This window comes from Macaca nemestrina, chromosome 5 (assembly GCF_043159975.1).
Source record: "Macaca nemestrina isolate mMacNem1 chromosome 5, mMacNem.hap1, whole genome shotgun sequence".
NCBI lineage: Eukaryota > Metazoa > Chordata > Mammalia > Primates > Cercopithecidae > Macaca > Macaca nemestrina.
Window position 1 is genome coordinate 40,982,985 of NC_092129.1, and position 24,909 is coordinate 41,007,893.

At 39.9% G+C, this 24,909-nt stretch overlaps 1 protein-coding gene across 4 annotated transcripts; it reads right to left on the reverse strand.

Moving 5' to 3' along the window:
- Positions 1 to 1,093: 1,093 nt before the first annotated feature.
- Positions 1,094 to 24,903, reverse strand: LOC105465668 (mitochondrial fission regulator 2). Of its 4 annotated transcripts, none has more exons than XM_011714223.3 (8): positions 20,377 to 24,903; positions 19,344 to 19,460; positions 15,054 to 15,158; positions 13,148 to 13,260; positions 11,818 to 12,050; positions 9,820 to 10,177; positions 3,683 to 3,857; positions 1,094 to 1,448 (listed from the first exon to the last, which is right to left on the reverse strand). In XM_011714223.3, exons 2-8 carry the CDS (start codon positions 19,404 to 19,406, stop codon positions 1,335 to 1,337), a joined length of 1,161 nt encoding a protein of 386 aa, XP_011712525.1. In that variant the 5' UTR covers positions 19,407 to 19,460; positions 20,377 to 24,903; the 3' UTR covers positions 1,094 to 1,334. The 4 variants fall into 4 exon arrangements, with proteins under 4 accessions (XP_011712525.1, XP_011712523.1, XP_024643651.1 ...); XM_011714221.3 differs by having other exon boundaries at positions 20,090 to 24,903; XM_024787883.2 differs by lacking the exon at positions 20,377 to 24,903 and adding an exon at positions 17,314 to 17,477.
- Positions 24,904 to 24,909: the final 6 nt, after the last annotated feature.

Sequence of the window (24,909 nt, forward strand, 5' to 3'; positions counted from 1 at the left end):
TGATGGTATGTGCCTGTAGTCCAGCTACTTGGGAGGCTGAGGTGCGAGGATCACTTAAGCCCAGGAATTGGAGGCTGCAGTGAGTCATGACTGCACCACTGCACTCCAGCCTGGGCAACGGAGGAAGACCCTGTCTCCAAAAAAAAAAAAAAAAAAATCACAGAAGGAATAATGAACAGGCAGGCATTGAAACTACACTACGACAGGAGCAGGGACTCACGCTTATAATCCCAGCACTTTGGGAGGCCAAGGCAGGAGGATCACTTGGGGCCAGGAGTTCGACACCAGCCTAGCCAACATGAGACCCTGTCTCTACAAATTAGCCAGGATGGTAGTGCACACCTATATTCCAGCTACTTCAGAGGCTGAGGGAAGAATATCACTTGAACCCAGGAATTTGAGCTTGCAGTGAGCCATGACTGCACCACTCACTCCAGCCTGTGCAACAGAATGAGACCTTATCTCTTAAAAAAAAAAAAAAAAAAAAAAACCAAAAAACAAAAAAACTACACTATTATGCTTGTGGTGTCATTACAAATGCTTTTGGCTGCAAGTAACAGAAAACCCACAGGGCATATTTTTCTAATATATCTTTCTGACAAGATGTCTGCAAACAGGACTTGTTGATGTTGGTTCAACAGCTCAGCAATGTCATCTCTGTGATTCTAACCCTTTTCTTCATGGTCATAACTGCCCCACAGCCACTCCTAACTGGAATAGGGCCAGGAGAAAGGGTTGAGAATGGAGGTGGGGCCAGGCAAGCAACTCTCTGCCACAACAAGAAAACTGTAGGAAACCTGGGCTTTGTTGAAAGCGAAGAGCTTGGCAAAATGGGTGGGGCTGAGTCCATTGCAATGGTGACCTGAGCTCCCTGGCTGCTGCATACAATCTGAAGGGTCCAGGGAAACATGTAAATTTCCATATCACATTAGTATGTGGGTGAAGAGGGACAAAATATCTGTTGCAAACTTATGTTTCATTTCTATTATCCAAGAAACTACCTATGAAATTCCTCACAAAAAACAAACAAACAAAAAGGTCAGACTATGTGGTGAGAAAACATGAATTTGAATTGCTACAAAACACAAGCAAGTTCAAAAGGAATGTTTATTTTAAGCTCTATGTACAGAAGAACAGAGTGTAAATGTAGAAAGGAACAAAGGAAACAAAAATGACAGGCATAGGTATTTACATAGCAAGTGTAGGCAAAATGTGTCAAGAAAAGTCTTTAAATACATCTACTTTTAGCCTTTAACAGTCCAAATCAGTTTCTAAGAATAATTTATCATCCAGGAAGAAGTTTTAGAAGTCTAAGGCTCAACCTTAAGTTGAGTTTAAATCCTTGAGTTTAGAAGGCTTGTATTGCTGATACCTTGGTCAACAGCTTTTGTGTTGACCATTTCTTCTTTAGTTCGCTGTCCTTCTGACTGTGAAATGTGATGTCCAAACTGAAATAAAGCAAATATTTAACATACAAATTATTCTAATGTTAAAAAAAAAAAAAAAAAGAATGGCAAGACAAAGGGCCGATGACCCTCTGAGGTTTAACACACAATATTTACTTACTGTATGTATTACTATAATACATCGTTATTTGGCTGTGTATCAGGTACTACACTCAGAGCCAAGGACAAACGTGAACGAGACACTCTCAGCGGCACAGACTGAGCTCTTAGGCAACTAAAATTTGAGTCCCTGTGTGCCCAGCCTGAAATTAAGTGCTAAAAATTACGTAAAAAAAAAAAATGATGATTCTCTAAAAAACTTGTAGTTGGTTGGAAAGAAAGTGCGAGAGACACTAAACTAACAGCAAGCAGTAAATGACAAGCTAGTAACACTTCGCTTATCCACTATCACTGGGAAACGGTGTGTCCCGCCTACGGGAACTTCTCAGATAACTGCAGGTTTTCAAACATCCTGAAATTTTAAGAAACCAAGTTCTAGTCTCTGCTCTGCCCCTTATATAGGGGATTATAGGCACTACAGGGCTCATTTTCCTCATATTTTTCGGGGGAAGGAGGTTACCGCTATAAAGATCTAGTGAGATGAGTAAAAAAGGTACTCTGCAAGTTACAAATTGCTCTACAAATGATAAAATTAAACATTTATTTTAGACACATTTGCATTTTTATGGTAATAGTTCTAAAGCAAACTTCTTGTCTTCCTTTTTTTTTTTTTTGAGATGGAGTCTCGCTGTGTCACCCAGGCTGGAGTGCAGTGGCACGATCTAAGCTCACTACAAGCTCCGCCTCCAGGGTTCACGCCATTCTCCTGCCTCAGCCTCCCAAGTAGCTGGGACTACAGGCACCCACCACCACGCCCGGCTAATTTCTTTTGTATTTTTAGTAGAGATGTGGTTTCACTGTGTTAGCCAGGATGGTCTTGATCTCCTGACCTCATGATCCACCCACCTCAGCCTCCCAAAGTGCTGGGATTACAGGCTTGAGCCACTGCGCCCGGCCTTGTCTTCTTAAATAGTTAAAAGAATATAATTTTCTAAGTCAACGTGCTAAACATCAGATATTAAAGTACACACACACAAACACACACACACAATGGTGAGCTAAGAGGTTGCTAGCACTGGAGTGGGAATGTGTGTGTGTGACAAGTCCCTCCACTCTGTTACATTTTTTTTTTTTTTTTTTGAGATGGAGTCTCGCCCTGTCACCAGGCTGGAGTGCAGTGGCAGTCTTGGCCCACTGCAACCTCTGCCTCCCAGGTTCAAGCAATCCTCCTGCCTCAGCCTCCTGAGTAGCTGGAATTACAGGCGCACACTATCACGCCTGGCTAATTTTTGTATTTTTAGTAGAGACGAGGTTTCACCATGTTGGTCAGACTAGTCTCAAACTCCTGACCTAGTGATCTGCCCACCTCAGCCTCCCAAAGTGCTGGGATGACCACGCCCGGCCCTGTTACACTCTTTGAGGACTCAATGCATCTGAGCTTTCCAGTTTCTTCCTCTGCTGACATCTGTCCTTCCTCAGTGCTATCTAGCTGACTGTAGATGCTGTTCCTCTTCCACACTCCTGTCCAGGGCTTATTTTTATGTGTTAATACTACCTCAACTAAATTAAGACATGTGAAAACCACCCCAAAATTAGAATTACTTCTAAATTTAAGAAAAGAGACTTCAAGTAAATAGTGGTCTTAAGGCTCAAATGCTCAAAATCCAGTGTTTGTCATCCTAGGCATCCAGTAAGTGCTGTCACTAAAGATAACTATAATCCCATTTGCTTTTTTATATGCAGAGTTAACATTAGATTCAACAAAATATCCAAAGTCTGTATATTTGACAGAGAAAAATCTTGGCGTATTCACATTCCATATGGTTAAGGGGAATCTATTGCACCATTCTTCCCCGGCCCTCTCAAACTGTCAGACACCCAGTTCATACTGCAGATGGCAACATCAGATTGGCACCTAAGATAAGTCATTATAAACATATGCACAAATATTTTTAAAATTAAGTATTTTATTTCAAAAGACCTCATAATAGGCTAAAAGTGAAAATGAGCATATAAAATTAACAACAAAAAAACCCCCAGAAACATTAGCAGCATCAATAAACAATTATATAGCCCATTCTGCACAATTACTTCAAGAGAACTTGAACACAAAGCTGTAACATAAACAATACATCTGAGAAAAACTGAAAAATTAATATTCCATTAGTGTAGCTTACCCTTGAAGTTTCTGGACTAGAAAATGGGGAAGATTCCCAAGATCTATTCTCTTTCTCAAAAGAATCATCTTCTTGAAATGCAAATTTCTGCTTAAGTGCATGAGATATTAAAGAAACTGGATCCCAATGTGAATTCTGTCTTTTCCTCTTATGAATGGGTCTACCGCCAGGTGACCTATTTTTTAAAAAAAAAAAAAATTGAATTTATTAAAACTTGGATGTAATTTTAGCTCCTTGTTGACAAACATAGCAGGAATACAAGCATAATATCTTACAATTTAATTAGTCTTCAAGAGACTGAAAATAATCTAACCTTCAAGAAATTTTTGCAATGAACTAAGGAAAGCACAATGAATGAAGAATCAGAAAAACCAAGAACCGATCTGACTTGGGACTCTGCCATAACCCTGTTAGGACCTGAGATTTGTCAGATGTCACTATGCTGAAGATCTTTATTATTGTAATTTTCTAATTTCCTAATGGGTAGGAAAATTCAAATAAGAACTTTTAAAAGGACTAGAGTTCATGCAAAAAAAAAAAAAAAAAAATTAGGCAAATTGTTCATCGGTTTGGGCATTCATTCATTCAATCTTCATTGAATGCCCACTGCTACATCCAGCTCCATTTTATGCTTTGGGAGTATTCTGCTTCCTATTCTTACAGCAAGATTATCATCAATATACTAGTGAGTAAGATCATTTGGATGGTAATAAGTGCTGTGAATAAAACCAAACAGAGGCTGGGCACGGTAGCTCGTGTCTGTAATCCCAGCACTTTAGGAGGCCAAGGTGGGAGGACTGCTTGAGCTCAGGAGTTCGAGAGCAGCCTGGGTAACATAGCGAGACCCCATCTCTACAAAAAAATTAAAAATTAGCCAGGCAACTACTTGGGAGGTTCAGGCAGGAGGATCACTTGAGCCAAGGAGATCAAGCCTGCTGTGAGTCGTGGCACCACTACACTCCAGCCTGGGTGACAGAGCAAGACCTTGTCTCAAAAAAAAAAAAAAAAACTAAATTAAAAAATAAAAAATAGGGAGATGTAGTAGCGACTAGGGACAGAAGCACTTTAGATGAGACATGATCAGAAACAAAGCCACTTTAAGGAAGCAACATCCTCTTTAAGAAAATGACAAGGGGTCAGTTTTAGTGTAAACATCTGGGGGTGCATCAGGAAGGAGCCTGGCATGTGTGAGAAATGGAAAAAGGAAACCAACTGCAGCTGGAGCTCAGTGGACAAACACGGGACATAGGAGAGGAGTTCAGCGAGAGAAGCGAGGGCTGGCTCCTGGAGGGACCTACGGACACAGCAAGGGCTCTGGAACTGATTCAAAGCACAATGGAAACCCACAGAAGAGTCTGAAGCAGCAGAATGGCCTGATCTGACTTCTGGTCACTATCTGCAGAAAACATAACGAGGCAAGAATGAAAACAGACCACTGAGGAGGCTGCTGCGGAAGTTCAAGCTAGATAAGAATGGGCTTGGCCTGGGGAGATGGCAGTGGAGGTCAAGAAGGTCCATAGAATTGAGCTATGTGCTGATGGGAAGTGTGGGAGATAGAACGGAAAATAAAGACGAATGATGATTCCTAGATATTTGTTTTTGGTTTTTTGAGACGGAGTCTCGCTTTGTTACCAAAGCTGGAGTGCAGTGGCTCACTGCAACCTCCGCCTCCTGGGCTCAAGCAATTCCCCTGCCTCAGCCTCCTAGTAGCTGGGATTACAGGTGTGCGCCACCATGCCCGGGTAAGTTTTGTGTTTTTAGTAGACACAGGGTTTCACCATGTTGGCCAGGCTGGTCTTGAACTCCTGACTTCAAGTGATCTGCCCACCTCGGCCTCCCAAAGTGCTGGGATTACTGGTGTGAGCCACCACACCTGGCCTGATTCCTAGATCTTAAGCAACAGGGTGATCGTGTTGCCATTTGCTAAGATGCAAAAGACATGGGAAAGAACAGGTTTTCAAGGTGGCGGAAAAGAACAGGTAGGAAGGAAAAGTCCTATTTTGGACCTGTGAAACGAGATACCTGTGAGACAGGCAAATAAAGATGTCAAGTAGGAATTTGGGTGTATGCACCCGGGCTCAGAGGAGAGATCAGGGCTAGAAAAACAAACATTTGAGTCATAAGCATACAGCTGGTATTTAGAGCCACAGGACTAGGTGAGCTCACCAAAGGAAACAGCATGGACAGAGAAGAGAGGGGACTGAGGTCTGAACCAGGTACTTCAACATTTAAAGACCAGGCCCAGGGGGAAGAGTTAAAGGAATAAGAAGGAATAGCCGATGAGGTCAGAGGAAACCTGGGGGTATGCTTTCTCAGAAACCAAGTAAAGAAAGCGCTCCAGGCTGGGCGCAGTGGCTCACACCTGTAATCCCAGCACTTTGGGAGGCCGAGGCAGGTGGATCACGAGGTCAAGAGATGAGACCACCCTGGCCAATATGGTGAAACCCCGTCTCTACTAAAAATACAAAAATTAGCCTGGCATGGTGGCACACACCTGTAGTCCCAGCTACTCGGGAGGCTGAAGCAGGAGAATCACTTGAATCCAGGAGGCAGAGGTTGCAGTGAGCCGAGATCGTGCCACTGCACTCCAGCCTGGCAACAGAGCGAGACTCTGTCTCAAAAAAAAAAAAAAAAAAAAAAGAAAAGAAAGTGTCCAAGGAGGAGATGGAGACCACCATGGGCTGTATCAAATGCTGCCAAGAAGTAAGACGAGCAACGCAAAGAGACCACTGGATTTAGCCACATGGAGAGTCACTAGTGAAGCAGTTTCCAATGGAGTCACTGTGGGTAGAAGGCGGCATTAATAGAAACAAATTATAGACGACTTCAAGAATTCCTATTAGAAAGGGGAGCAGAACAGAACAACGGCTGAGAGTACATGTGTTCTGAAGATGGGAAGTACTTAGGTATGAGGAGAAGGATGAGGTAAAGAAGGAAGATTCAGTGATGCAGAAGGGCTCATTTTAAGTGAAATCCTTGTGAAAAGGAAAGAGAAAGGAAACCAGTAACCAAAGGAAGAGCCTAGCCATGAATGATGACACTTCGCTCACAACAGCAAGACGGAAGGCAGAGAATCTGCATGGGGAATCTGTAGGTGTAAAGAGGTAAGAGAGCTCATCTGATTGCTCAGCAATGTACAAAACAAAGTTAGCTGTACAGGCAATTCAGGAGAGAGCAGGCGGACAGGAGGCAGAGTCTACTGGTCTTTTAGTTGTTTTTCCAGTGATAGTAACAGTCACAGAGTTGCTGTTTGATACTAAGCCTGATGACATAAGTACAAGATCTAGCTGGGGCCAGGCATGCACCTACAGCCATGGGATTTTTCTCAACAAGCTGCCTCAGGCTCTTCCTTTGGTTACTGGTTTCCCTTCTCTTTCCTCTTCACAAGGATTTCACTTAAAATGAGCCCTTCTGCGTCATTGCAAGGAACAAACACACAACCTCATTAAAAACAGAACTGACTTATCTGTCCTAGGACTATTACTATACAGAAAATACGTCTATTTTCTCACCAAAAACCTCACTAAGGGATTTCCAGGTAAACATGGCAAATACCTTGTGAAATCCTACTAAAATGACAGTAAAGAAATAAAAAAGGTCTATATATCCACAAGGACAAAGAGATTAGAAGGGGGACAGGAGATAAGAATTGCAACCAGATGCTGGAAGCTGGAAAGCTGATGAAAGTGAGAGCGTGGGGCACGAGTGAAAAGTCTGTGCTGAATAGACACTTCTCTCTTGCTCGTCTTTCCCCACTCAGCTCTCCAATGACCTGGCTTGCACCCACTGTGTAATCCCCACCCCTCCTGACCATGAGGGTGACTGAAGAACTTTCTAAGGAAAATCCTGTAGCCCAAAAGAAAAGACATACAGCTCTGGGATGTGGCCAACAAAATGGTCCTCTCCCTAATCACTAAATTGTGAAGCCCCCAAGTTGATAAGCCCACCTCACACAAATAACATGCAATCAGCTTTTCCTTGTCTCATTTTTAAATAAGAATCACCAGATGCTTACACAAGGCTACAAAACTAAAGATAGAGATCAAAGCTAAAAGGAAAAAAGAAACTCACAAAAAATAGAGTAATTCAAGAAGACAGAAAAACTTAAACCTATACTTTTAATACTATCAGTGGGATAAGACCAATAAAACCAAAAAGATTTTAAAAAGAAGCACGTGAAGAAAAACAAACAGCTGTTAAAAATTAAAAATGTGGGCCAGGCACAGTGGCTCACACCTGTAATCCCAGCACTTTGGGAGGCTGAGGCCAGCGGATGGTAAGGTCAGGAGTTCATGACCAGCCTGGACAACATGGTGAAACCCCGTCTCTACTAAAACTACAAAAAGTAGCTGGGCATGGTGGCACGTGCCTGTAATCCCAGCTACTTGGGAGGCTGAGGCAAGAGAATTGCTTGAACCAAGACCCGGGAGGCAGAAGTTGCAGTGAGCCAAGATCATGCCACTGCACTCCAGCCTGGGCGACAGAGCCAGACTCCGTCTCAAAAAAAAAGAATAAAAGAACATTTTTGGACATGCAAAGTATTAAACTAATCTACCTTTTATGTTTCTCCAGAAGCTACAGGAAGATATGATATTTAGGAAATCAGTGATGCAGCATAGAAAAAAAGGGGGCAAGAATGCTCAAGAGGTAAGCGAAGGAAATCCTTTGGGCACAGAGGGATCCTCGAGGAGAACCACCAAGAACTAAATGGAGGTTCATCCAAAAATTAGAAATAGAACTACCCTATGATCCAGCAATCCCACTTCTGGGTACTTATCCAAAAGAAGTGAAATCAGTATCTCAAAGACATATCTACACACCCACATTCATTGCAGCGCTATTCACAATAGACAAGACATGGAAGCAAACTAAACGTCTACCAACAGATGAATGGATTAAGAAACAGGATATATACATATAATAGAATATACAGTATGCTAAGTGAAATAAGTCAGTCACAAAAAGATAAATGCTGCATGATTCACTTATATGAGGTATCTAAAGTAATCAAACTAGGCCGGGCACAGTGGCTCTCGCCTGTAATCCCAGTACTTTGAGAGACCGAGGCAGGAGGATTACTTGAGCCCAGTAGTACAAGACCAGCCCGGGCAACACAGTGAAATCCTGTCTCTATTTTTTTTTAATAAGATAAAATAAAAAATAAAGCAATCAAACTATAGAGGTAGAAAGAAGAATGGCAGTTGCCAGGGGATGAGGGGAGAGGGAAACAATTACTGTTCAATGAGTATAAAATTTCAGTTATGCAAGATGAAAAAGCTCTAGAGACTTGTTGTACAACATTATGCTTATGGTTAATGATACCATATTACACACATAAAAATCTGTTAACAGAACAGAGTTCATTATGTTTTTCACCACACACACACACACAAATGCAACTCAGAGAGGCAATTATTAACTCTAAAAAAATTATTCAACAAACAAAATGTAGTCAAAATATATGAAATGGGGCCAGGCACAGTGACTCACACCTATAATCCCAGCACTTTGGGAGGCCAACATGGGCAGATCGCTTGAGCTCAGGAGTTCGAGACCAGCCTGGGCAACATGGCGAAACCTCATCTCTACAAAAAATACAAAAATTAGCCAGGCATGGTGGCATATGCCTATAGTCCCAACTACTAAGAAAGCTGAGGTGGGAGGATCACTTGAGCCCAGAAGGTCGAGGCTGCAGTGAGCTATAATTTCAACACTGCCCTCCAGCCTGGGTTACAATATGAGAAATGGCTTACTGTGGATGTTTACCATTATAATAAGGATATTAATTTTGAATACTCATTTAACTAAAGATTGTGGTTTCACTATTTCAGGAAAATGTAGCAAGATGTGTGTGTGTAGAATATCTAAGAAAATATATTCCTAATATCCTACAACTGGAAGTCAATATAATTAAAATATCAAGAAATAGCAAATAAGTATGTTGTTTCAAAAATATGGTGATAAGAGACAGTAGAAGTAGTAGTCAAAAATAATTGAAAGTCATTATCTCTGGGATAGGTATTCAGGGGTAAAGAATAAGAAAAAAGACATATATGTTAATTTTCATAAACATAATAATTTTTCTAAACATATAATTGACAAAATTTCAGTTCACTTTTCAAATTACAACAACATACCGCTCAACTGCACGAAGCTTAACCTTATTCATATCCTTCAGAACGTCCAACATGTTTGGAATATCTTTATTTCTCTGGCTTTTTGAATGATGACTGTAATTGGTCTTATTAGCAGCCAGGTTCTGTTTGTTCATTTCAGTAGCTGGATTATCTGAGTCACAAATATTACTAGATCTTGGTTGTACGGGAGGAAAACACAGTGGCTGGAGAGATGAAAACTGAGGAGGAAGTGGTGGTGGAGGAGGAGGAGAAGAAAGCACTGAACTTGGAAACTGATCCGGCTCCACACTCAGACGGGCAGCCCGCGATGATGACAACTGGCCCAAACTAATGGGCTTGTCATTCAAGCCAAAGGAACCTACAAACAAAGTGGTTGATTACAAAATCATGCACAATTATCTCTAACGTAATATATATTAATAACACTAATTAGAACCAAAACAGGAGCAATTTCTGTAATGCTACTAAAAGTAGCGATATAGTAGCAAGGAAAGAGAATCAATTCCATCTGCTTAGTAATTTAAGAGTCAGGTCAAATTGTGAATTCATTTTTAATCCAGTTAGGAATTTTCAGTGTGGGCCCAAGAGCAGAGGGGGTTGGAGAATGCGTTTTAAACAAACAAACAAAAAAATGTGTTTTTTCAGTAATTCACATACACTCTGAACTTCATCCTCTATTTTAAAAAGCTAAAACATAATCAACAACTTGTAGTTAGAAATACAAATTGATGTATTCACTCTATAATGACATTGGAGAAATAAGCATATTATTTTCTAAGCAAAGCTTAAGATGGGTACTGAGTATTTAACTTTTCCACAACAGATTTGCTCCTAAAGGACTGTCGGTAAACATGATTGCTTAAGAAAACTGTGTATAGTTATATATCATTTTACTTATTATGTATAAATATGTTATTGTATATTATATAATGTGTTTATATGTAAATTATGTTATAAATATATACTGTATAAATATATTAAATTATATGTGTATTTATGCATTTGTATACATATTAAACCATTTTTAGCAATTATATTTACACACAGCCCTTTACAGCCAAATCTGTTGTGAAAAGCATTCAGTGCCTAGATTGCTTTACATTTTATACACACATACACAAATACATACACGTTGTGTGTGTGTGTGTGCATATGTTTAAAGCAAGCTGTATCTCTATAAATTTATAAAACAATCATCAGGAAAACATTACTCACCTCAACTTGCTGGAAGTGTAGCAGCAATAACTAAAAACTATAAACATATATCCTCAAACCTATATCCTCTTTCAAACCAATGCATTCTTCCTCTTTAATCTCCAATGCTTTCATGAAGAGTTAGAAAAGCTTTCTGAGGGCCGGGCACGGTGGCTCATGCCTGTAATCCCAGCACTTTGGGAGGCCGAGGCAGGTGGATCACGAGGTCAGCAGATCGAGACCATCCTGGCTAACACGGTGAAACCCTGTCTCCACTAAAAATACAAAAAATTAGCCAGGCATGGTGGTGGGCGCCTGTAGTCCCAGCTACTCAGGAGGCTGAGGCAGGAGAATGGCGTGAACCCGGGAGGCAGAGCTTGCAGTGAGCCGAGATCACGCCACTGCACTCCAGCCTGGGCAACAGAGGGAGACTCCGTCTCAAAAAAAAAATAAATAAAGAAAAGAAAAGCTTACATAGAAGACAACAGACTTTTTAATACAAAAATACAATCTTCTAGTATAGTAAAGCTAGTTCTTCTTTAAATCAAAGCCATCCCCTCACTACAAATGTGTCTTAATTTATCTTGAATAAACATCAGATATAATAATTTTGTATATCCAACATCCTTTTATGTGCATTTAATGTTTTCATGGTACTTACTCAGAATTGTACTCACTTAAATATTAGATGTTCCTGTATGCTACTGTATGTACTATATTCAGTACAGTATCATGCTGTACAGGTTGGTATAGGCTATACCATGAGTATCATCTAACTGAAACAAAACTCCTGGTGTTACTTACTAGAATTTGCACTGTTTTTCAGTTCCTGCATTTCCACAATTGCTGCAATCTGAGAGCGAAGAAAAGTCAGCTCATTTTCAAGGGCAGCTATTTTTTTAATTGCAGCTTCATTTACAGGCATATCATTTTTCACTGTTTCTTTCTGTCTTACAGCAGGTGACAGTGGATCCCGAACTAGTTGCAAAGGATGAAAAATTTCCACCTTCTCTTCTTCATTTTTCCATATACTATTTCTGTGGGTGAAAAAAACAAGAAATGAAAATCAAAAGACAATAAAACAAAATAAAAGCTAGTCTCAGGCCAGGCACGGTGGCTCACGCCTGTAATCCCAACACTTTGGGAGGCTGAGGCAGTGAATCACCTGAGGACAGGAGTTTGAGACCAGCCTGGTCAAAATGGCGAAACCCTGTCTCTACTAAAAATATTTTTAAAAATTAGCTAGGTGTGATGGCATGGCCCTGTAGTCCCAGCTACTCGGGAGGCTGTGGCAGGAGAATCGCTTGAGCCTGGGAGGCAGAGGTTGCGGTGAGCCAAGATCGTGCCATTGCACTCCAGCCTGGTTGACAGAGTGAAACTTCATCTCCAAAAAAAAAAACTACTCTCTACCCCCCATGATTGTTTCTAGAGTCACTGAGGACAAGGAAAACATCTTATTTAGCTTTGTATTCCCAATATAAACAGAACGTAGCCTCCAATAAAGGACCATTCAGTGACCAGGGAATGAACAAAAGAAACCCTGCTTTTAGATTATAAAACAAAAATAATTATTCTGCAATTGCTCTACTTATTAACTTTAAATGCAGGTAAGTTAATTTATTTAGAAGTTCTATATAAGTTAATAAAGAGTCTTACATTCAGGATTACATTAGGGTGAAATGTATGTTCTTTTAACTATTTGAAAATTGGTGCCAGTTTGATACATCAGCCAGAATACTTAAAGAATTGACACTGTGCTTAGAGCCTGTATCTGAATATACTAACATATAAGGTAATACTCTCTAGGAGTAACACATCCAAATTTTGAATTACATTTAACATCATTGCCTGGTGCACAGTAAACACTATGTAAGTTTTGGCTAAATATATGATTCTAATATCCCTTTGATAACCACTCCCTCCTAGGTCTGGTGTTAGGTTTAAATATGCATTTAAAAAAAAACTGGCTAAAAAAATGAAAAACAGCCAGGCTTCTTTACTAGGAAGATACAGTAGGGCACAGCACAGTTTGAAGATAAACAAAACAAAAAAAGCTCCATCAATCGGAACAAGCTTCGACACAAGCAAGAATTCAGTTTATAGCCCACTTCCCAAGGTAAGCATATAAAATTACCGAAATCTGAGATAACTGGCTTCTTCATCATTTGCCACATACAAAATATCAGCAAAAGAAGGAACCACAGATCCACAATTTTCAGAGTCTACAGAGTTCAAGAGTGGGATCAACTAAAGTAAAAAAAAAAAAAAAAAATAGTCAGAGCTCTGCAGGGAGTCAGGAGAAGACACATGCCCCATGGTATTAAATTAGTTAATGATCTAAAAGAAAGAAAAATAAAAAGAATATTCAATAGAAAAACATGCACCTGTTAGCAAGAAAGAACACTGGGAAAAATGTTATGCTGAAGTCTAAGCACTAAGCAATATTCTCTCCTCTGGTTAATTTCATCTATCATAAAATGCAAAATAAAATTAAATAAGCTCTTCAGTTATTGTTCACACTTGCCCATCTGTGAATGTCATTACAGACATGTACCACGTAACGTTTAGGTTGATGATGGACTGCATATACATGGGGTCACATAAGATTACAGTGAAACTGAAATATTCCTATCATGAGTATTTACTATATTATACTTTTTATTATTATTTTAGAGTGTATTCCTTCTGCTTTAAAAGAAAAGTTGGCTGAGCATGGTGGTGCATTCCTGTCATCCCAGCACTTTGGGAGGCCAAGGCAGGAGGCTCAATTAAGGCCAGCAGTTCAAGACCAGCCAGGACAACATAGCAAGATCCTGTCTCTATCAGACAAAAAAAAAAGTTAGCCAGGTGTGGTGGCACGCACCTCCCAAGTAGTTCCAGCTACTCAGGAGGCTGAGGTGGGAGGATCACTTGAGCCCAGGAGGTTGAGGCTGCAGTGAGCCATTATCATGTCACTGCACTTCCACCTGGGCGACAGCAAGACCTTATCTAAAAAAAAAAATTTTAAAAAATAAAAAGTTAACTATAACGCAGCCTCAGGAAGATCCTTCAGAAGGTATTCCAGAAGGTATTGTTATCGTAGGAGGTGACAGCTCCATGCATGTTATTGCCACTGAAGGTTTTCCAATAGGACAAGATATGGAGGTAGAAGACAGTGATACTGATGATTCTGCCCTGGGTAGGCCTAGGCTAACATGTGTGCTTGTGTCTTAGTTTTAACAAAAAAAATTTAAAAAGTACAAAAAATTAAAAAATTTTTTAAATCATAAAAAGCTTATAGAATAAGGATACAAAAAATATTTGGATAGCTGTACAATGTGTTTTAAGATAAGTGTTACTACAAAAGAGTCAAAAAGTTTTTACAAAATAAAAACATTTATAAAAAAGTTACAGTAAGCTAAGGTTAATCTATTATTGAAGAGTTTTTGTATAAACTTAGTGTAGCCTAAGTGTACAGTGTTTATAAAGTCTACCGTAGTGTACAGTAATGTCCTAGGCCTTTAAATTCACTCACCACTCACTGACTCACCCAGAGCAACTTCCCGTCTTCCATTCATGGTAGGTGCCCTATACAGAGGTAACATTTTTTATCTTTTTATTAGACTGTTACTGTACTTTTTCTATGTTTAGATACACAAACACTTATCATTATGTAACAACTGCCTACAGTATTCAGTACAGTAACATGCTGTACAGGTTTGCAGACTAGAAGCAACAGGTCATACCATATAGCCTGGGTGCGCAGTAGACCATATACCATCTAGGTTTGTGCCAGTATACTCTGTGATGTTTGCACAATGACAAAATCACTGAACAATGCATTTCTCAGAATGTATCCCCCCATCATTAAATGATGCATGATTGTATTTAAAAAAACAAAACCACAAAAACATATATGAAATGGCTTGTTCCCAAGGGTAAATTAAAGGTTTTTGGCTTGCAGGAAATGTTTCTTCCTTTGTTGTTCCACCCTGTATCTGTAAGAGTACCTAGGATTATTTTGTACTTGGTACTTAAACAATTTATGTTGACTAACTTACCTCAAAATTAGGTCTTCGACAAGGTTCTAATGGAAGCATTTTCCCAATGATACGAACAATACTCCTAGTTGATCCATAGTCTTTATTTTCCCAAATCAGCAAAACCTATTTTAAACATAAAGTATGAATTAAAATGCACTCTGATTAAGCAGATTTATATAAGTATGAAAAAAGGAGATATAAAAAAGATGCGGTGGCTTTTTTTTTTAAATACAGGGAGTCCTGTAAAATACATTTATTTTTAAAAAGAAGTATAGAATGACAGAGCCTTTCTTCAAGAATAGAACTTTATGAGTATTTGTCTAAAAAAAAGATGGTAGTAAACATATATACATTCCAGGAAGATCTCTTAAAAAGCACAATTCATTTTGTTCTGTTTCTGATAATGTTCAAATACCCTGGAGGAAACTTTGTTCAAAAAAATTGCATCCCCTCCTCCAGCTACAAATTCCATCTTTTTGGCCCAACCAAAAATTGACAATTTCAATTTATCAAGCAACGAGGTAATACAGAGTATACTTATGTAATTTCCTTTAAAGGAGAAATAAAAAAGGGAATAAATAAATCAGGTCCTAGACAATTGAAAGAGTTATTGACATAAAGCAAAATGTATCTGCTGGCAGTAAGCTCTTGAAAAGGTATTAGAAGTGAAAATGTGCCACTATAGCTCAAATAATACTTCGTCCTTTAGTGTGGGCTTCCCAAATTAGTGTAAACCATTGCCACAGGAACCACTCTCCCCCACCAGCCAAAAGATATAATAAATTGGACATTTTTCCTAATATCCCAACAGATATAAGTAGCATCCTATAAGCATCCTCGTTAAAACATCCAATAAACAGCCTGTCTCAGCTGTTAAACAACAGCAACAACCAACAACAGCAGGCTAAGTAAACTGTGGGTTATGCACCTGCGTGTTGATTGTGACCCATCATATGAGGTTAGGTGTAAAATTTTCCCATTGTGGTGTCTTGCTGGCACTCAAGTACTTTGGGATTTTGGAGCATTTCAGATTTCAGGTTTTGAGTGATGCTCAACGGATAATATTTTTAAATTGCTAAGATTATTTCACATTTTTTTCACACTCAGTCTTCAAAATCCCTTATATAGTTTACACCTACAGAAGATCTCAATTCAGATATTTTGAGTACTTAAAAGTGACATGTGGCCAGTGGCTATCATACTGGATTTCACAGCCTAGAGGATATAGATCCCAGACCTATTACTAGTAGAATATTTGGAGGACTGAGCATTTATATTTAAAATATTCTATAGACCATTCATCTGCGTAGCCCTGCTAAGAACCACAGGCATAGAGGCTTTGCTACCATGAGGGCTACCTACGGCATATACAGTCACCCAAGAGTTGGGTTAGCTCTTAGTTAATTTAAATGATACCTTCCTATCTTGCTCGGCAGTTTCTATCCTAATAAACTCCTGTCCTTCCTCTCATTCCTTCATTGCCCCTGGACATCTTCACCACTTTCGTTGTTGTTGTTGTTTGCTTTTTGAGGTGTTTTTTTTTTTTTTTTGTTTTGAGATGGGGTTTCACTCTGTCACCCAGGCTGGAGTGCAGGGGCATGATCAGGGTTCACTGCAACCTCCATCTCCTGGGCTCAAGCAGTCCTCCTACCTCAGCTTCTGAAGTAGCTCGGACCACAGGTGCACACGACCATGCCTCGTTAATTTTTGTATTTTTTATAGAGCCGAGGTTTCAACATGTTGCCCAAGCTGGTCTTGAAAACCTGAGCTCAAGTGATCTGCCTGCCTCAGCCTCCCAAGGTGTTGGGATTACAGGAGTGACCCACCACATCTGGCCATCTTCATCATTCTTGTTATTTCATCTTCCCTCTATTCCTGGTCTAGCATCCACATTTCGACTTCACTAATTTTCCTACCAAGCATGGATTTTCTGGTTAATTATTTCAGTAATATGTTCAACGTCACTCAAAAATGGTTCATTCTTTTGATATTATGTGCTCCCACATTGCTAATGAATACACGACCCTAATTACTCTTAGCTAGGGGAAAAAAAAAAAAAAAACCGACAATATTTAGAAAAACTATGACTCCATGATGACTTCAGCTGGGTTCTCACAGGTATTCTGAAATCCCTTCATAACAAGTTAGATTCTATACCACATTGCCCAGAGCAGTCTCCAATCTCTGAAATCCCTTCTCAAATCCCACCACTTCATTACCTGCAAGTGACCTTGTCTCTGCTCTTACTGAGAAAACCGAGAACTTCAATTTGACATACCTCAACTTCATTTCTCTTACTTAGCTCCATTCAAAATCTCTTTTCAGGCCGGGCACGGGGGCTCACGCCTGTAATCCCAGCACTTCGGAAGGCCAAGGCAGGTAGATCACTTGAGGTTAGGAATTCAAGACCAGTCTGTCCAACGTGGTAAAACCCCATCTCTACTAAAAATATAAAAATCGTTGGGCATTGGTGGCAGGCTCCTGTAATCCCAGCTACTCAGGAGGCTGGGGCAGGTGAATCACTTGAACCTGGGAGCAGAGGTTGCAGTGAGCCAAGATTGCACCACTGCACTCCAGCCTGGGCAATAGAGCAAGACTCAACCTTAGGAAAAAAAAAAAAAATCTCTTTTCACTCTCTCTCACTTTCATTCTGTTCTTTAAGGCAGAAGAGTCTCTCTCCTTTCCAAGACTTATTTAATTAGATCCCTTGCCCAACTACCTTCTCAAAGGTGTTGTTTAATCACTCTCTCATGTGTATCTTAAATTTCTTCCTGTCTGTTTCTTCCAGAGTGATGACAAATATGCTGAAGTTACTTTTAACTTTAAAAATAAAAATAAAAATTCCATCCTGCAGCCCCTTCAGGTTGATGGCCTCTCTCAATTTCTTTTCACAAGCAAACTTTTCAAAAGAAGGTTGCTGATCCCACTTCCCTTCCTGACACTCTTCAAACGATTCCAACACAGTCCCATTCTCCACTTACAGAAATTCTTAGGGGCACCAATAATGCAATAGTGATAAACAACTGTTCAGCTGTTATCTTCAGTCTCTTGATTACTGCAATGTAAAATGTTTCAATCACATCTAACGACATTTGCCATTATCAAGGTTCATGGCTTCAAATATCAAAACAAAGCAGGTAACTCCCAAAACTGAATCTTTTTCTTTCCTACATTCTAAAACCATATATATATATCCAATTGTCTGAAGGATATTTCTACTTATATGTTCTAACATCACCTCTGACACCTCATCTCCATATTCAAACTACTTTCTCATACTAATATGCCCATTTATAATAATGGCACCATCATTTTTCAACTTACTTTTGCTTTAAAAAAATATTAAATTATCCGTGACTACTTTCTTCTAATTCACCCCACCTGTTTTCCTTATAGTCAATCTCATATTACAGTTATCTTTATTGTTTCTTACTCTTCATATTTTAAGTATTATGAATACAAGAACCATGTATTACTCCTCTGTATTACCTGCAGAAACAAGCATATTGTCTTTAGATACAGTAGATGTTCAACAAGTAGATAAAATTTGATTTGCTTATGATAGAGTTTGGCTGTGTCCCCACCCAAATCTCACCTTGAATTGTAATTATCCTCATGTGTCAAGGGTGGGGCCAGGTGAAGATAACTGAATCATGGGGGCAGCTTCCCCCATACTATGCTCATGGTAGTGAATAAGTCTCATGAGATGTGATGGTTTTATAAAACGGAGTCCCCTGCACAAGTTCTCTTGTCTGCCACTATGTAAGATGTGACTTTGCTACTCATTTGCCTTCAGCCATGACTGTGAGGCCTCCCCAGCCATGTGGAACTGTGAGTCAATTAAACCTCTTTCCTTTATAAATTACCCAGTCTCGGGTATGTCTTTATTAGCAGCATGAGAACAGACTAATACAGTTTATAATTCTCAGGCCTAAATCACCCTCTTTCCATTAGATTTATTCTGGATTTATTGAGGTTTAAATATTGAACTTGTTTATAAATTACCCTGAATAGAAGTTTTAATGTATCTGTGCAATAAATGTAATTCTGTGAAGGTCATGTCTGTATTTTGCTTCCTTTGTATCTTCTGTTGGCATTTGTCCTATCAGGTAAATATGTTCTCAATAATCTCATCCCTCTTCTAACTCAAACCATCAAAGCTGATATACTATTGCAAACTCACCTTTGTCCCACCTAAAAAGAAGCAACAATTTTGCCTTAAATCAAATGACTACATACAAGTCATTTCAAAATGAAACCCAAGAACAAATACAACAGATCCATTCCAATCCATTAAAAGATATTTACCTGGTCTACAGGAACGCCAAAATATTCCAGCATCTCTCTTAAGATATTCAGTATGAGACACATTGATGAAGCAAATACAGAAGCCAATTCAAAGGAACATTATCAGTTTCTTGGTGCCTTTGGGGAAAATTTTAGAAAATGTTACTCTTGACAAATAAATGCCACACAAATTGTACTACATAACCTGGAAAAGTCCTCTTGATACACACTACACCGTCAACTAATTTCTCCTAGCCAGCACTATTTTGAAGGAAGTCAAAGAAAAAGAAAGGAAGGGGAAGTCTGGGGGAAAGAGAGGGTTGTAAAGGAAATTTCAATTTATTGGTTAAATTACATTAAAACCTCATAGGATGTCTGAGCTTATGAAGGGGCCTAGTTAACAGAGACCAATCAAGAACAAACTGGACATCTACTTAGGCAAGGCTTCAAGTTACATGCCACAGCGAAGCTCGCTTTCCTGAAAGCTTTGGGCTGAGACTCAGCAGATGGGTGAGTTTAGCCGACCCTTGAAAGCAGGCAAGGGCCCGACTCAAAGTTTTTAAAAAATGAACAGCTCTTCTCACACACATATCGAAGTACTGCCCATCCCTCCTCGCTCTTTTAAAATAACGAGCATGAATTCCAGATAGGTGACGTGACGTGGTCACCCATCTAGTAACAGGCCGTGACCAGAGCCGGATCGCGTCCCTCGCTTTGGCCACAAGCTTCCCGGTGCTCTCCAAACACAGCGTGGTAGCCTTGCTCACCTTCCTCCGAAGCCGAGACCCCGGGAATCACCAGAACATCAAGCGGAGGGGTTAGGAATTCTCAATCGAATTCCAGACTGCGCCACTCCTTGTCCACATCGCTCAGACGTCTACCCAGACCTCGACCCAGTTTCCACCCGCGCGCCTCGGCTTGCAGCCACAGGCGGTAACGATGACCTCAGCGAGGAACAAGAGGTCGACCCAGTGCCCAGCCCTGGAGCCTCACGTTCAGCCAGGGTAACGTCACGGGAAGCTCGCCCACCTCCTCCCGCACCCAACCAACCCACCTTCTAGTCCCTAGGACTGGACTGCTACTTCCGCATGACGGGACAGCTACTTCCGCATCCCAGGACGAAATCAAACTCCGCGGGCCAGGACCCGTACCCAGTCTCACTGGGCAAAACTGAAGATCGCTGCTTCTGATTGGTCATTGCATGACGTCAGGCAATTCGGCAAGCGACGGCTTTTCCTTCTCAAGAGGCGGGTCTTCCGAGAGGCAGCCAATAGGAGATGACGGGCAGGGCAGGTCGCGTTAGGACGGCGGCGCTCGCGCAAGGCAAGGTTTTAGGTACAAAGCCGTGAGCTGGACTCGCAGGCCAGAGTTCGTACTCCATATAACTCTTCGCAGGGAGTGCGTTACTCACTACAGCCGGACCCTAAGCGCATCCGCCTTCCCAAGTTCACCTGACACAGTCGCGATTTATTTTTTGGTTATTTCATTTGTTCAGCTAATATTAAAATACCTGTGGGACTAGCAGAAGCCAAGCACTACCCCCGAGGGTTCTGAAGCTTTGCAGTGGCTAGGATGCATTTGTTAGTTCACTAAATACACCTAAGTATCCAGGCTACCGAATATGGGTCGGACACTCCTGGCTTAGCCGAGGACGGCAAGTGATGACAGGTGGTATCTGTTTTCATTTCTGATTTGAGATTATTGGCTTCATACGAAATAGCTTCCTCTTCTGAACTTCAGCAAGACGTGCACTGGAGTAATATAACAATTTAAGATGTGTCTGCTATTGACATAATTTGAAAATATAAGTTTTTAATTTACATCATTTACTCATTCAACCAATAATGGATATCTACTACGTAGCAGACACCATTCTAAGCACGAAAAATGCCTTAATCAGCAGGGCAGGTCCTTGTCTCCTGGAGCTTACATGCCAGTGGGGCATCTCTTTCCATTCTAACCCTCATTTGCTTTTCTCTATAGCACTTACCGTCATATTCAGATATGCTTCCCCTACCACCAAACAAAATTGTACACTCCAGGAGAACAGGAATTTGTTTTGATCCATGCTGTATCTTTCCCCAGTGCTTTAGAAGAGTGTCTGGTATATAATAGGCATTCAGTTCGTTGAATAAAATACCTAAATGTGGTATGACAGAAAAGATGATAAAGAATGATTTGGGACTAAGCAACTAGCAAAACAATTGATAGCAATTACAGTGATATGCCCAGTAGTCTGAGCTGGATATGGTTGAAAGTGCAGAACAAGGATGATGATGGATCAGAAACCCCACATGGAGTAAGTCACAATTTTCTCAAGTTCCTTGTCCTTCCCTATGCCCTTGTGAATAAATCATGGCTTTATAACCCCCTCCCTTTCCCACTTTCTTATCAAACAGCAGAGTCAGAATGAAAACATTCCTGCAGAATAAGAAGGGAACCACTACTGTTCGAGCTGCACTATTAGTATAGCTTAATATTCCAACTGATTTAGATAGCAAGGAGGACCCAGGTCAAATACTACATCCATGAATGCTTTGCTGACAACTTTCTTCTAAATTCTTCAGAGGTATTTCCTCCACGGTTTACTAAAGCATTCATAATTCCATTTTGACAAAATCCTTTTATGTGATTGGACATTTTTTCCATTGCTCATTTTTACATGAAATTAGATTTTCCTGAACTCTTAGAATGATAAGGTCCAAGAAAGCTTTTCTGACACCACAAAGCTAGCTTTTCTGTTGTCTCTGAGTAGTGTTAAAAAATATGGTGGCTTGCTTTCTGAGGTTTTTTCCTGTGTTCCCCTCCCCCAGTTTGATCCAGGCAGAAAACTTGCTATTCACAAGCTGCATGTAAAAGTATCTAGTTGTCAATTACTAGCTCATTATATTGAATTAGCTCATTATATTGAGCTGGTAAGCCTATGTCCCTAAGATTTTTTACCTACTGACTGATTTGTCCTTTAAACATGTAACATGTTAAAATGAGGAAATCGGACAAGGAAGTATCAAATACCAGTCTCCTGATCCTATGTGATTTGAAAGTGTCTCTTATCTGGGAATGCCCTTTAAGGATTTCAACACATCAATCAAGAACCTATCTCGGCCAGGAGCGGTGGCTCACGCCTGTAATCCCAGCACATTTTTAACACAACTCAGACTGTACATGTTTCAAGCAGCAGCAGCCATAAAATTAAATCAAGCCTTTATAAACATGGAATTACCATTCTTTCATTTATATACTCAAGGACCATTTATTACATAACTACAGTATGTGTGCCAAGCACAATACTAAATGCTAATATTTTATTCTGGCGGAGACACATAAGTGGAATGAATTACTAGTTTAATATGTGCTGCATTCAGTGGCCTCAGAACAAAAACAGGAATTGGAAATTTTTTGCTAGGGTGTAAGACTTTAAGATAAGTGAACAAGGAGTAGCATAAGGCAAAGCGGCCAAAAACAGTTCATAGGGAGTTCCTATAGTTCATCATGGCTAAGGTTCAGACAACAGGAGACATCAATGACTAAATTCTGGTTTTAAAATGATTGTAATTTTGCACTTGAAAAATATCCCAGAGATGGCAATATAAAGATTAAATTTATGGGTAGGGTCCAAACTAGGAGACCAATGCAGCAGTTGGGGATAGTGATGAGCATCTATTATTGGGGGTGGGGGTTTTAGGGGGGGCAGCGGTGGAGAGGAAAAGACAGAACATACACTTTATAGGGATGTCCAACTAGCTTAATGGATAAAGGAAAGAACATCAGTTTGCAGTAGGATGGGGTACAGGTAATGAATTCAGTTTGGAGTGTTGAAGTTCCAGCAGAACTATCCAGGGAAGAGTTGGAGAGAAAAAATGGAGTTCAGGAGAGAAGTTTAAGAGGTAAATTTCAGAGTCACCACCATCTAGATAAAAATGTTTGAAAACCTGTCCTTCACAAAGTACTTCCATTCTTGTTCCTTCCACATACCAATGTTATTTACTAATTTTTGCTACCCCCTCTCACTTTGTAAACTTAGCCATAGACAATACCTGTGAAATGCTGGATCTGAAGTGCTAGAACATGTTTAACACTAACCTGAAATATGACTGCACCATGAAAACTCTTTACGGCTGTTCCAATTACTTTCAGAGCTTCATCTGAAATCTGTATTGCCTTTCTACTTCCTTTTAAACAATAGCTTATCTTTTGGAATATTCAAATAGTAAAATGGCAAGAGAACTTTGTATAATTGTAAGCTTGGAAATTTTGAATAAAAGTGGTATTTAAAATAATGTGAGGAAAGTTTGACATTGAAAATGAGTAATAGGCCAGGCGCGGTGGCTCGCGCCTGTAATCCCAGCACTTTGGGAGGCTGAGGTGGGTGGATCACAAGGTCAAGAGATCCAGACCATCCTGGCCAACGTGGTGAAACCCTGTCTCTACTAAAAATACAAAAAATTAGCCTGGGGCGTGGTGGCGGGCGCCTGTAGTCCCAGCTATTTGGGAGGCTGAGGCAGGAGAATCACTTGAACCCAGGAGGTGGAGCTTGCAGTGAGCCAAGATTGCGCCACCGCACTCGAGCCTGGTGACAGAGCAAGACTCCGTCACAAAATTGTTTCTAAAACAATAGGAGTCCAACTCATAAATCAACAATCTCTGTGGCTCTCAATTAAATACAACTAGATTCCATATATTCCCGAATCCTAAGAAATGTAAAACTTGTTCATTTAAACTTCATTAGGACAGTGTACTAATTTTTAGTATCTACCCCAATAAAATTTGAAACAAATTTAACAATAGTATCAACTATTTGAGAACTCTAAACATATAATGGATATTACTTTCTCATATTAAGGCTCAAGAGATTGAGTCTAGCCAAATTAATCCCAATGACAATCAAGTTTATTTCTCCATTTGCCTTCCCCTTCAACTTTGTAAACTGAGGAAGGCCTCTGTACTTCTCTTTCTGGATGTGACAGTGTATTATTCCACAAGGAAACTACAGGTACATCCCCACCAAAGGGATTCCAGTTGAAACCCAGAAAAAGTAAGTTTAATAAATGTCCTTAATAATGCAGCATACTTATATAAGAAATTTGTATATAACATTACAATTATCCAGTATAACTAAGCTACCAATGATCTTACACAACCCTTTACAAGCATATATATGTACACACAGTGTTCTTATTTCTCTCACAGAATTTTTAAGGACTAATTTGCCATTTGCATGAGTCAAAATGTGTCAGTTTGTCATAGCACACAAACTTCTATGAAAATGCTTTGTTAAAAGTGACAGGATGGCACATGGTAAGAATTATACCAGATCTTACTCAAAGTGAATGAAAAGACCATTCTTTTTAGTTATTCACTAGCTACTGCATTTTTAGAAAGAGAAGTCATCACCATATTATTATGGGTGTAAGGTCCCAGATTAACATAAGAAAAAGAGGACAAACTAGAAATCCAGAATTCCTATATTTCAAAATAATGGCTTAGATTTACCAACTGCAAAATTTCCCACTTTCCCAGGGGAGACAAGGGAAACAAAAACAAAAACAAAAACAAAACAAAACACAAAAACAGTAAAGAGAGGTTT